The sequence below is a fragment of the Lygodium microphyllum genome, chromosome 5, assembly GCF_053477565.2.
Source record: "Lygodium microphyllum isolate KBCC chromosome 5, Lygodium_microphyllum_v1.1.10, whole genome shotgun sequence".
Classification (NCBI taxonomy): domain Eukaryota; kingdom Viridiplantae; phylum Streptophyta; class Polypodiopsida; order Schizaeales; family Lygodiaceae; genus Lygodium; species Lygodium microphyllum.
The window spans coordinates 94,544,222-94,556,619 of NC_141139.1; the positions used below are offsets into that span (position 1 = coordinate 94,544,222).

The following is a 12,398-nucleotide window of genomic DNA, read 5'->3' on the forward strand; positions in this document are numbered from 1 at the left end:
CTTGAAAAGCCAAGTCATGCATGGGAGAGAGAGAGAGAGAGAGAGAGAGAGAGAGAGAGAGAGAGAGAGAGAGAGAGAGAGAGAGAGAGAGAGAGAGAGAGAGAGAGAGAGAGAGAGAGAGAGAGAGAGAGAGAACCAAGTTTGGAAACTTCCTACAACTGTGATTTAGGATTTCATGCACGTAGCCCCATTAAACCTGAGTGTAGTTGCTTATTTGGAACATAGGAGAGAGAGAGAGGTGCATAATGTAATGATTGTTGACAACTACCTATATTAGTGCACCAAGTTGTGAGAGAGAGGGTTTTTTGTTTATTTAAGAATTGAACATTTTTAGATTTCGGAAAAGATATGTGTTATGGAACTTTTTACAAACTATATTCAAATTGCAAGGTTCAAGGAGGAAGTGTATATGTGCTATAAAGAACTAGGAAGAGGTTTTGTATTTCTTTTAATTCTAAAGTATTATAGATATGGCTAGACTATATCTCATCAACATGCTTTAAGATTTAAAAGTAAAAGCTTATATCTTTATGTGCCTCACAATAAGTATCCACCAAGTGGAGTGTAAGTCTTCTTCTTCTTCTTTTGTTTAGAAAACAATTTGTCTCAAACTCTAAACTCTAAATGGAAATTTGCACCAAATACATAGAGATTCTTGAAGTCATCCTTGGCACAAACCAAATAGGTGGGTGTGGCACTTGTTTTGAAAAATGCTATATGGTTCAAAGACCTTTGTTTTGTACGATTGCTTTAATTATGTATCTACCTTGATTAAGATGTGAATATTGTTGCCATTTTCTACTTGCTACATATAGATATCTCGTATGTGGGGAGTATACATAACATTTTTTGCATTTGATTTATATGTTTATTTAAAATGATAATCGTAGGATAATGGGATAATGTAGAAAGGAAAAAAGTGAAAAGCATATAGCTATAGAATACTTACTGAAAAAGAATTTTCCATTTTACATTTTTTTGGAGATATGAATATATAAGCATATAGGGACATCAAGAGAAATTGATTGAGTATAATATTTATTTTTTGTTTTTAAAATATTTTACACAATTAAAAAAATTTAGGGTGTTTCTTAAGGTAGCGGTACACTTGTGAGTGAGCCTTATGATACTTTTTAGTAGATCAATGACATCTAAGCAATATTCTCTCTCTCTCTAAAAATGATTACCTCCAATGTGTTTACTTTTTTGTGCCCACAAAAGCACCCCCACCCCCCCCCCCCCCCCCCCCCACAACTTTCATGGAGCCTCAAATTAATTGGGAAATATCAACTAAATGACACATTGTTATAATAAAATTTAAGCATGTGGATGAGAACAAGACTATGATTGATCCACACCCATAATACTCAACCTTGGTTCTGCTTACTTGATGACACATATGTTCGTCTTCCTAAAAAGACAATAGAGTTCTATGCAACGAGAGAAATTTAAAGGCAAATGCTCACAAGATCTAAACTAACTTAAGAGACTCTTCATCAAAGGTACCGTCTATTACCAAGTACCACCACCTAGACATTGAGCGAATTGTTGAGATTAGCTTTGGATACCCTAGTAATATGTAAAAAGCTTAGGAAATATGTCCATGTCTTTAAGGGTAATGTATAAAAGGCTCTCTAGAGCCCCTTTTTTTTTGGTAATGCGAGTAATATATTGGTAATGTATAAATAGGCTCTCTAGAGCCTACGTTAGCTGCTTTTGCTTAATGCATTCATTTTTTTGTGATGTTTATCACTTGGGCCTATTACTGACATATCCGGACGAGTGCGCTATCTCCCAAAAATATGGGGCGCTTAGCTTTCACACCATCTGAACCAGTGTTCGTGAAAACCATTTTTAGGAACCAATGGAAAAACCCCCTAACCTTTAAATTGTCTAACACTTTTTGAAGCTAGTTAGTTTTAAAAGATAAATGCTCATATCATTCCTTTTTCACAAGGCAACATCCAATGGTAACCCTTTTTCTCAAGAAACTCATAAATTTAACCTTTAAAAACATCATATATCAAGGACATCACATAATTAATTCAAATATATATTTTTCACATGATATGTATTATTTTGGCTTTAGAATGGATTGGAGACTCTATTGTCTATAAATAAGATGATAAAAATGTTAAAGAATATAAAGTTATATATATATATACACACACACAAGATTTAGAAAAAGAAAAAAACATAACTAAGTGTCAATATTGACAACTCTATGCATGCGTGCGTGCGTGCGTGCATGTGTGTGTGTGTGTGTAGATTTGTTTACTCATAGATATATATACACAAATAAAATAAGATACAACATATGTGCCTCATTCTTATTGTTGTTACCATATATAAAATAGCATATAACAAAATCATATAAGTGTACAAGTACATAGCAAAACCATAGATAAAAAGACAAGCAATATGAACTTAGAATTATACATTGTATATAAAAGGCCTTATACAAAAGGAAACATATATATATGTTTCCTTTTGTACAAGATGGCATAGAGAGAGGATAACTAACACAATGTAGATATTTTCTAGAGTCTACCTATACTCTTCTTTGCTTTAGCATATAGCAAAGATCGAGATAATATCATCATTGGCTATATCATATAATGTTTTGTGAAAACTTAGGATATTTCTCTCTCATTGTGGGATTTCTAGCTATGGCAACCCATGTATCTTTTAAGCACCATTCATGCCATTCAAATGGGGCTTGAAGCTTAAAGTATTGATATTCTCTTTTTATTTCATATTTCCTAACTAATGGGCCATACGTCTCACCAATACAAGTAATATTTTATTCTCCACACAATTCAACTAATTTCTCTATTTCTAGATTTCCAAAGTCCCTAAAAGATTCCTTCTTTGATCGAAAAGAGCATGGTGTAAGTGCTTTAAAATATCCTATGATCTCATTATCACAAAATCTTTGTTTTAAGTTTTCCATCATATATTTTACGAATAGCTTTTGAAATGTGATGCATGCATCTAAATCAAATCCATCAAATTTTCTTGGAATTTTAATACTCCTATAATAATTACCTCGAATGGAAGCTTTGAGAGCATGCAATTGTCTATCTAGTGGTTCATAACAACCGAGTATGATGTGAAAGTCACATCTATCATGTGTTGATGCATTTACATCAACAATGGGATCATCAACAAAAAACATTTCTAATGCTCTTATTTCAGTATTTATAAAACTAGCTACAACCATAACATCCACAAAATCACTTTGAAAAACTCTACTCAACATGCCTAATCTATCAAAGACATTGGATAGAAAATGTAAATTATACATGAACTCTAAGTTTGCTAATTTATAAAAAAAGAGTCATATATTCTAATTGAGTATATGCTAATATTGCCTCATAAGAATCACACACTTTGTTTTACAACAATTCGTCTACTAAGCCATCTTACCTTGTGAATACAACTTAAATGTCAAACCGCACAATTGAACTCTTTTTGTAAATTCTCTAATGCTTTAGTTCTACAAGCACTTTTTGAGAAAATAGAAGCAATTGAATTCACATATAAATAATGCTTTGTGCAATTTCAAAACTTTTTATTGTATTAGCTAAACATAAGCTCATCCTATGGGCAATGCAATGAATATTTGTCGAGAATGGATTATCCCTTTTCAACCTAGTAGATAATCTGGTATAACAACCTATCATTGCAGAGGCACCATTAGAGCCAAAACAAACCATTTTTGAAATATCTAGCCCACATTTTGACATAAAATCAATGCATGTATCATACAAACAAGATGCAGTGCCATTATCTACTACATTAACCCTAGAAATATGGTGACAGAATCATAATTATCCACAAAAGAAACATAAACAATCATATTTTGCCTATTTCTTATATCTGTAGACTCATTTAACATTGAACTAAAAAAAGGAGACAATTAATCTTAGCAATTTGAGCCTTAAAAATAGATTCACTAATATATTGTATAAACATGACATATGCCTTTTCATTTCTATACATCAACATGAATGCATTCACAATCAAGGACCTCAAGTAATTCTAAACTATGTTTGTAAGTAAAAAAAGATAAGTCATGCTTTGTTGCTTGATATGCAGCAACAAATAGAACTTTACATGCATGATCAATTTTATCTTTTCCTTTCTCTAATGTATCAATTGGCATCACAATGATATCTAGCTAGCTTATGAGAATTGGTTTTTGTGTGAGCAGCTAATGCACTAATTTGGATATTTATTGAGCCACATTTACTAAATTCTCTCTTGCATTTTGGATCTTGTTTACAAAATGCACAAATATTCTAGCTAATTCGCGATTAAACTATGCCCAATTGAAAGTTTTAGTCCATGCTTCATTCCAATCTGCACTGGCCTTTTGACGTCTTATATTTCCACATCTCCTATGACTTTATCTTTTTCTTTAAATCCATCATTTATTAAATCAATTGCTTCATTATTACAAACAATAGATATATGGTTCTTGGTTACCTTTCTATGCTTAGATCCCGATACCTCATTTTCTTTCAATTGCACTTTGATAAAACCATGCATACCAAGCAAAGAAGATTACACAAAGTTTGGCATAGTGAATTCTATTTTCCAATAACACGAAAAATCAAATTTTAGAAGCCTAATGTAAATGTATGAAATGTGTAGTACAATGACTTATAAAAAATTAGATTTTAAAGAGTCATTACTTAGAAACAATCAATCAATATACAAGACATCACAAGACACAATGAGGTAGCACATAGACTGTAGACACGTGAATATTATAAATTCACAAATATTATCTTATTCATAAAATTTGAAACTTCAATATGTATTTTATATATGTTATATCTCTCTCTTCTTTTTAATCCTCCCCTTCTCTCTCTTTCCCCTCCTCTCTCTCTCTGTCTCTCTGTCTCTCTCTCTCTCTCTCGACTCTCATCTCACCCTTCCAAGTTCCTACATGTGGCATCTCTCTCTCTCTCTCTCTCTCTCCTGTTGAATCTTGATTGCCAATTCGCTAGTCCAAACACCTCTCTCTCTCTCTCTCTCTCTCTCTCTATGTTGATCTTGTGGCTCCCCGATTGGTTGGTCTAGGGCCTAGACTCCATGCCTTTTTCTCTTTCTGGGCGTTGGTTGTGTCAATGGTCTAGAGTCCAGAATCTAGAATCCATGCCTCTCTCTCCACACTTTAGCTCACTCGCCACAATGCTGAGGCTTGGCAAGCCACGCACTAGGCATGCCTCTCTCTCTCTCTCTCTCTCTCTCTTTGTACACTAATTCTCTCTCTCTCTCTCTCTCTCTCTGTGTGGACCTATACCCATCATCTGAGGCTTATATTCAAAGTAGTGAACTGTGAGATGAAGATCTCCCTCTCTCTCTCTCTCTCTCTCTTTGCGTTGATAGGTTGATTGGGCTGTAGCAGGCCTCTCTCTCTTTGGAGTCTGCATGTTGATTCTCTCTCTCTCTCTCTCTCTCTCCTAGGACCTGGGTCCTACAGTTGCCATCTAAGGAGTGTGATCACTGTGATGAAGTAGAACGATTTTGATTTAATTAGGAAGATCACACACACACACACGCACACACACACACACACACACACACACACACACACACACACATGCACATCAATGATACGTCATACAAATTACATAGCACAACAGAAGTACAAAGCACTTGAGTAGATTCAACCAAGAAGAATGAGTAGACTGATTATGACATACTTGGAGCCGGGAGGTTTTTAGTTGAAGCTTGACTCTCAAGGATTGTAAGCTATTGATTCAGTCTCTCAGCTTGCTATTGTGAACCCCAAAAGCTTGATTCAATCTCTGAGAGTGCTTGTGTGAGTCCAAAAGCTGGAAGTTGCTGAGTGAATACACTCATTACTCACTCAACACAGCATAAAAAGGTAACATGATATGTGAGAGCAAGGTATACTCTTGTATTATTCAATCAAAGAAACAATACAACATAGGCACATCCTAGGACTACACCTTCGTGCCGCTACACATAAGAGGGCTCACCACTGGGTATAGGGAATCACATGTAGAGTAGAAACCAAGCAGGGCTCAGAGTCATTACTACTCCCTATATAGTTGTTTCCGGTGATAACGCCATGGTATAGCTACAAAGCCCTTACACTCACCCCCACTTACTAGATTGTTGTCCTCAATAATCTAAGGGTAGTGTTTATTTGACTCATTCGAGGTCCTAACACAGCTTTTGTTAATAAGTTGGCCAATGTCTCTCGGCGGTCTAGGATTTGGTGAGACATTCGCGGGGTCTTAACACAATCTAAACTTTAGAACTTAAAGGACTAACTTCTAGAAGAGTTAGAACCTTGAATGTTACATATTAAATTCTCGTCCATGCCACAGGTGTATTAATAGGTTTATTAAATCCTGTTTATGAATCTTGACTCTTGATTCTTGACAAATATGTATTCAAATTTTAAAGGACCCTTTCCTATGCATGTCTTGAAAATCAAAGTTGGAACAGTATGGACGGACAAATCAATGTAGATAATAATTAATTAGTGCAGATAATGTTTAATAATCAGGAAACAAACACAGAGAACGACAGGATGGAAGGATGAAGGCACGATTCGTGTCTGTGGATTGTTGTAGCCTACCTACCCTAACCTGCTTGCAGGGATTCGTTCCTTGCTTTTGTCGTGATTTTCAATCCGCGTTCATGGCGGCAACGAGGCTTCCTGCCGATTCGCATGTCGCCCCTCCTTCCCTGCATTGTGCCCTTCTACGATGCTGGCTAACTCATCATGAGATTCCATACTTGCTGGAGCAAGCCTTCGCCGGCACCAGGTATGAACTCAAGCTTTAGTTTCTTCGCTTTTTTATTGAGAGAGAGAGAGAGAGAGAGAGAGAGAGAGAGAGAGAGAGAGAGAGAGAGAGAGAGAGAGAGAGAGAGAGAGAGTGAGTGTGTGTGTGTGTGTGTGTGTTTTTATGACATTCTTGCTGTCTTTTGAAAGAGAAAACTGGTGGAAATATTTGAGAGAAGCTTGAGACAGAGCCTGTTTGTTGGCATCTTGCTGTCATTTGGAAGAGATAACTGGGAAGAAATCTTGAGAGAAAGCTTGCTGATTGTGATGGTTCCTATCATGTGTATTAAGAGATAGTTCACAGAGAGAGAGAGAGAGAGAGAGAGAGAGAGAGAGAGAGAGAGAGAGAGAGAGAGAGAGAGAGAGAGAGAGAGAGAGAGAGAGAGAGAGAGAGAGAGAGAGAGAGAGAGAGAGATCACATTACTCCATCTTGCTGCAGTCTATCGTCCCTTACTGGAGCACCTGATCAATCATTTGTGCTCTATCTCCATGTGGCATTCTATCCCTTAGCATTTTTATCAGGCTGTAGCTTCCGACTTGCTCTACTGTCAGCATGTCAAAGCCTGCAGCTTTTGCGGCCAAGAAAGGTGTTGGCTTGCTTAAGAGTGGCTTGTCAGCACTATCCATCGGTGTTAGTAAAGCACGAAAAGGCTATGCAAACCAACATGAAAGCAGTGTCATTGCAGATCTCAAACACAAGGGTCTGAGCCCAACAGATTTCTTGTTTGAAGGTAGACAATTCACGCTCTCTAACCTAGCTTTCAATCGTTGTATGCTCTATCTCTCCATTATGAGCCTTCCCTTTTTTGGTGGATGAATCCTCCTCTCTCCAATTCATTCAATAAATAGCTGTGCAATACACAAGGCTCCTTTCGCATTTTCAAAGTTACAAGACTACATGAAATCTTCTATGTTCTCTTACCTAGCTTTCAATCATTGTATGTTCTATCTCTCCATTGTGAGCTTGCCTCTTTTTGGTGGATGAATCCTCCTCTCTCCGATTCATTCAATAAATAGTTGTACAATACACAAGGCTTCTTTCTCGTTTTCAAAGTCACGAGAGTACATGAAATCTTCTGTTTCATAGATTTGCTAAACATGAATATCATCTTATTTTGTTGTAACAGCTCTCCAGAAGGTCTACTTTCTTTTTATGGCTGGCTACAAGCATGAAGTTATTGCTGTGGCTTTGCAGGCAGGGAAACGACTGGTAAGCAGGTTCCATGGATCAAATTGATCAAACCATGTACCATGACACTTAGGGTGTGGAAAAATGTGAACTTTTGATCTATGCATGTGTCAATCCTCATTGACATGCCAATGACCAATGTAAGCTTTATGAATAGGTGTGCTCAATGAGTTGTCCCGTAGAGTTTATGGAAGCTCTACAGACAGGTTTGCACAATGAATTGTCCTTTAGGATTCTTGTGACCCTACTTTCTCTTGTGTCAATGAGGTTAAGTGCCAATATATTGGTGTTCTACTCACAGAGCACAACTTCAAGTAGTTGCTTTAACTGGTCCATTCCAATCGAGCCAGTCAGCTCTGCATTCTCAATGGATAATGTTTTTAAAAGTTGGATTTCATATTTGCGGATAATCGAACTCTTGGCAGCTGCATTGATGCTTGAAGCTTCATTTGGAAGAACACATGTTTTATCATTGTTGTGGTTGAGACAACTCCTGGCAGCTGAATTGATGCTATTCGGTATGTGTGAATAGAATACATCAGTCCTTATTTTTGTCACTCTCTTCGATAGTGGAATTTGTGCTCTAATTGTGGTATGGGGATCGTGGATCAGTTAAGTCTGTAAATTTGGTGCTAACATACTTTGCACAGAATTGCCACATTGCTACATCTGTAATAGTGGTAACTGATGATATGGGTCCAGATGCACAATGGTTCTAGCTCTCAATTTTACTTTCCCTTATCTTTCACTAATGTGTCATTCATATTCTTAGTTTTCAGTATCTCTACTTAGTGGCTTATGATTTGCTATTTCCAGACGGAGATGGAGAAAAGCAGTGTCCCTGTTGATGTTGTGAAAGCATTTGGGTATCAAGTGTGTGAAGAGTGCTTGAAATATGGAGATTTTGAGAAGGGGAAGTTCCAACAGACAATGCAAGACTTTTTGAGTAAGGCTAGAATGGGAAAAGAACAGTTTGATCGGGACTCTTTGGTTCATGATATTTATTATGGTGTACTTTTTGTGGTTGAGGTCAGTTTGAAAGGCTTTTACTTAACGTTTTCTGCATTAAGATTGTGAAATTAATCTCACAAAGTATGTAATGTAATTTTGATAAAGACCGACACTTTTTGCCCTTTTCAAACCTGTGTTTAAGTAAACTTGAGTGTCCACATTCTGCATGCACTTAGCTAGAAATTTTTTGCATGCTATCAAAGTTCTAGACCGCAATGGTGAACTGAAGAAATTCAAAAGCATACCTATGCTGATAATTTTTACCTGCACGTATCAGATCATTGACTTTTGTGAACATATTTTAGTTATTTATTGTCATGTTCATTCTAAAAGTAGCAACATACAAATAAGTTCCGGTGCTGTCAGTTCTTATACCTATGCTAACATTTTTTGTCTTGCTTGCTTTCTTTATTGAATGTATAGGTAAAAGAAAGAAAGTGAGATTGATTTCTCTCTAAAGGAACAAGATTTAAGAGCAAAATTCCAATTTACAAATGTTATCATATCTGTGTCATATTACAATCGCCAAACAAAAGTAAAATAACTAAGGGAAAAGAAAAAAATCGCCTTGATTCTAGCATGGAGAACTAAGGCTTTAAAGGCACGTGAACTGAAGAGAGTAGCATATGGGACCCAATTGAACTTGGTTTGATTGAGACTCTCAACTGTACGACCATTCATTATGCCAATTTTATTAAGATGATTAAAGACAAACAGAGAGATTCTATTCCAATTTTATTAGGATGATAATGGCAGAAGCAAATGCTAGACAAAAGATGCAAGGGCTGCAGGCATTGCCAAAAGGACATGATTGAGTTTTTTCTCAGCATGATGGACACTACTGGTGGTGGTCATGGAGTGTCATTTGCAAACAAGTAGGATCACCCACTCTCTTATATGTCCACCGTGAGAGTTTTAATACTTTGCTCTGCATTGATATGCACAAAGGGTTCATGTCAGCTTCTCCAGATAGAACTCTCTAGCTATCTTAGTGATCACATTTCAGTCTTTAGCAGGTAGAGCTTTACTTAGTAGATATTAATTCAGCCTTTGCTTATGTGGCCACATGTGAGGAAACACTAGGATTTGCAGAGAAAATGTAGTGTGTACAGCAAACACACAGCTTATAAATGAACTGAGAGCAAGTGAAAGAGAACTCAATGAACAAACTGATGATATAGAGCTATATGAGCAGCAGAGTGTAGAGGACCATCTAACAACCAGTGTCTTTGGCCGCGGGCTGAGGGATACCGCAAGGAGATTGTTAATCTTCGGGAAAGATCCCAAATGCAGCTGACTATTGTAACTCAATGGCAGATGCCAGGAATGTGTCTTTGAGGCTGAGGACTGCTGGAAACCCGCAAAATATGGAAGACTAAATGACGGATGGCTGAAACAGCAGAGGCAGCAACCTGTATGCATTCATCTAGTGGCAGCAGTGCACAAGATGCAAGCTGTGTGGAGGCTGTCAGGGAGGTAGTTGGCTGGAGCAGCAGGCTGCTAGGCTGAAACACTGCAGGAGTGGTTTTTGATGGCATGTGAGTATCATTAGGCTGTAATGACATCGTTAGCAGCAGCAACAAATTGCCAGGCAGCAGATGGTGTCGTTGTTGATACAGGGCTGGTGCTGATGTTGGTTGGGCAGCTTAGCAGTAGGCTGATGGCAAGATGAGGGCAATGGTGGTGATGGGAGCTGATGCCAGACACAAGGGTGGTAGAGTGTGCGATGATGATGGATCAGGGATAAAAGAAGTGGTTGGGCATTGGCACCCTTTTATAGAACTTGAGCCATTTGTCATGCTGAAAACCTTTTTAGTTTTGTATTTAGCCCATAATATGAGGTCATATTTTAGGCTAATTCTCAAGTAACTCGACAGATACACCACACACACACACACACACACTCTCTCTCTCTCTCTCTGTGTCTGCAGCCTTTTTGAACTATTAACAGATTTCGGATTTTAATTGATTTGATTTGTACCCCACAACAAGCATCTAGGTCTTAGCTCTTAAGTCCTAATGCTGACTCCTGAACAGATACATGCTAGTGTATGCTACAACTTCTGTATATTTAGAGGGCTTTGTTCAAGATTAGGCACCAGCCCAGAATTTTTGCAAATCCAGAGTTATGGGAGCTAGAAAAGTATTCTGCTGCTGAGGTTTCTATGTGCCTTGTCAATTAACTGCTCTCTGGGAAAGTATTCTGCTGTTGAGGTTTCTCTAGTTAGGAAAGTGTTCTGAAGCGATGCAATACTGCATTGTTCTGTGGTGATGAGGGTGGATTTCGGCTTTTTTTTTATCTTCTCACTGTACTTGTCTTTCTGCAGACAACTGGAACAGAGTGGCTGAAGTTGGAACAAGTGTTCAGAGAAGCTGCATCCCATGTGATATCAGATTCCATCAATGTGACGGCTGCCACAGCTCATGCGAGGTTATTTGACACACTCCTTCTCTCTCTGTCTCTGTCCCTTGCCCCCCTCCTGCCTTTTATACACTCACGGATTAACAAAGTCTGCTTATCCTATGTCTGCCAGAAAAAGGGCAGCTAAAGCACTGTTTATGTTTGCGACACAAGTTAGGACAATTGCTCAGGAATCTGAACTGAAAAGACAGAAAGCATTGAAAGAAGCCGAAAACCTGCTTCGGAAAGAACAGGAAAGGCAACGTAACTCCCTTCCAAGATACAGCAGCGATGCACAATGAATTTGAAGATGGGTGTGACCTTATTGAAACTTGCTTATACTTGACGAAGGTACCATTCTTGGCGTTTGGGCATGCAAAGCTGCTCATTATTCCCATGGTTTGAGTATATTGAAATTGCACCAAGGGCATGTGTACACAGTTGTGAGGTTTCTTCAGTGTTATGTATATTATATATGGAAGCACATGTGCCTTGTATAGTAAAATTTACTGGGCCGGATACAAGTTTCACATGGACATTCATTGCCTTACAACACAGTTTTACACGTGTACTAAATGTTATGATAGTTGAATGAAATGGTGATGCATGAACTGGCCAACCAACATGCACGTGTGAGCTTTAAAAAACACTCTTTGAAATTGTCTTGTGTGAATTGAGCTTTTATGCTTTAGCACTTCAACAAATGTTTAATCTAATAATCACACACATGAAGGAAAGTTTTCACTTATCAATAGCCCTAGCCTTGCCACCTCTACCACCACACCCTTGCCAAGACATTCTCTTTACCCATGGTGATTGCCATAAGGCTAATTCTTGCCTAACTTAAGCTAGTTAAACTTGCCAAAGCCACCCTTGAGCCTCCATGTCCTCTCTATAAATACTAGGAATATTCCTTCAAGCATTGGCCCTCTTTGTAACTTTGACATCGTAGGTTTTGGTTCTCT

The 12,398-nt window shown here is 37.7% G+C and overlaps 1 protein-coding gene across 2 annotated transcripts; it reads left to right on the forward strand.

The window, feature by feature from the left end:
- Positions 1–6,509: 6,509 nt before the first annotated feature.
- Positions 6,510–12,080, forward strand: LOC148036150 (uncharacterized). Of its 2 annotated transcripts, XM_087678155.1 has the most exons (6): positions 6,510–6,815; positions 7,272–7,563; positions 7,960–8,042; positions 8,838–9,050; positions 11,360–11,463; positions 11,567–12,080. In XM_087678155.1, the coding sequence occupies exons 2-6, from the start codon at positions 7,386–7,388 to the stop codon at positions 11,733–11,735; spliced, it is 747 nt and encodes a 248-aa protein (XP_087534281.1). In that variant the 5' UTR covers positions 6,510–6,815; positions 7,272–7,385; the 3' UTR covers positions 11,736–12,080. The 2 variants fall into 2 exon arrangements, with proteins under 2 accessions (XP_087534281.1, XP_087534282.1); XM_087678156.1 differs by lacking the exon at positions 7,272–7,563 and having other exon boundaries at positions 6,512–6,815.
- Positions 12,081–12,398: the final 318 nt, after the last annotated feature.

Coding starts and splice junctions, on each gene's coding strand:
- LOC148036150 (XM_087678155.1), top strand. CDS start 7,386: ATGTCAAAGCCTGCAGCTTTTGCGGCCAAGAAAGGTGTTGGCTTGCTT. Junction 8,043..8,837: donor TGCAGGCAGGGAAACGACTG/GTAAGCAGGTTC, acceptor TGCTATTTCCAG/ACGGAGATGGAGAAAAGCAG. Junction 9,051..11,359: donor GTGTACTTTTTGTGGTTGAG/GTCAGTTTGAAA, acceptor GTCTTTCTGCAG/ACAACTGGAACAGAGTGGCT.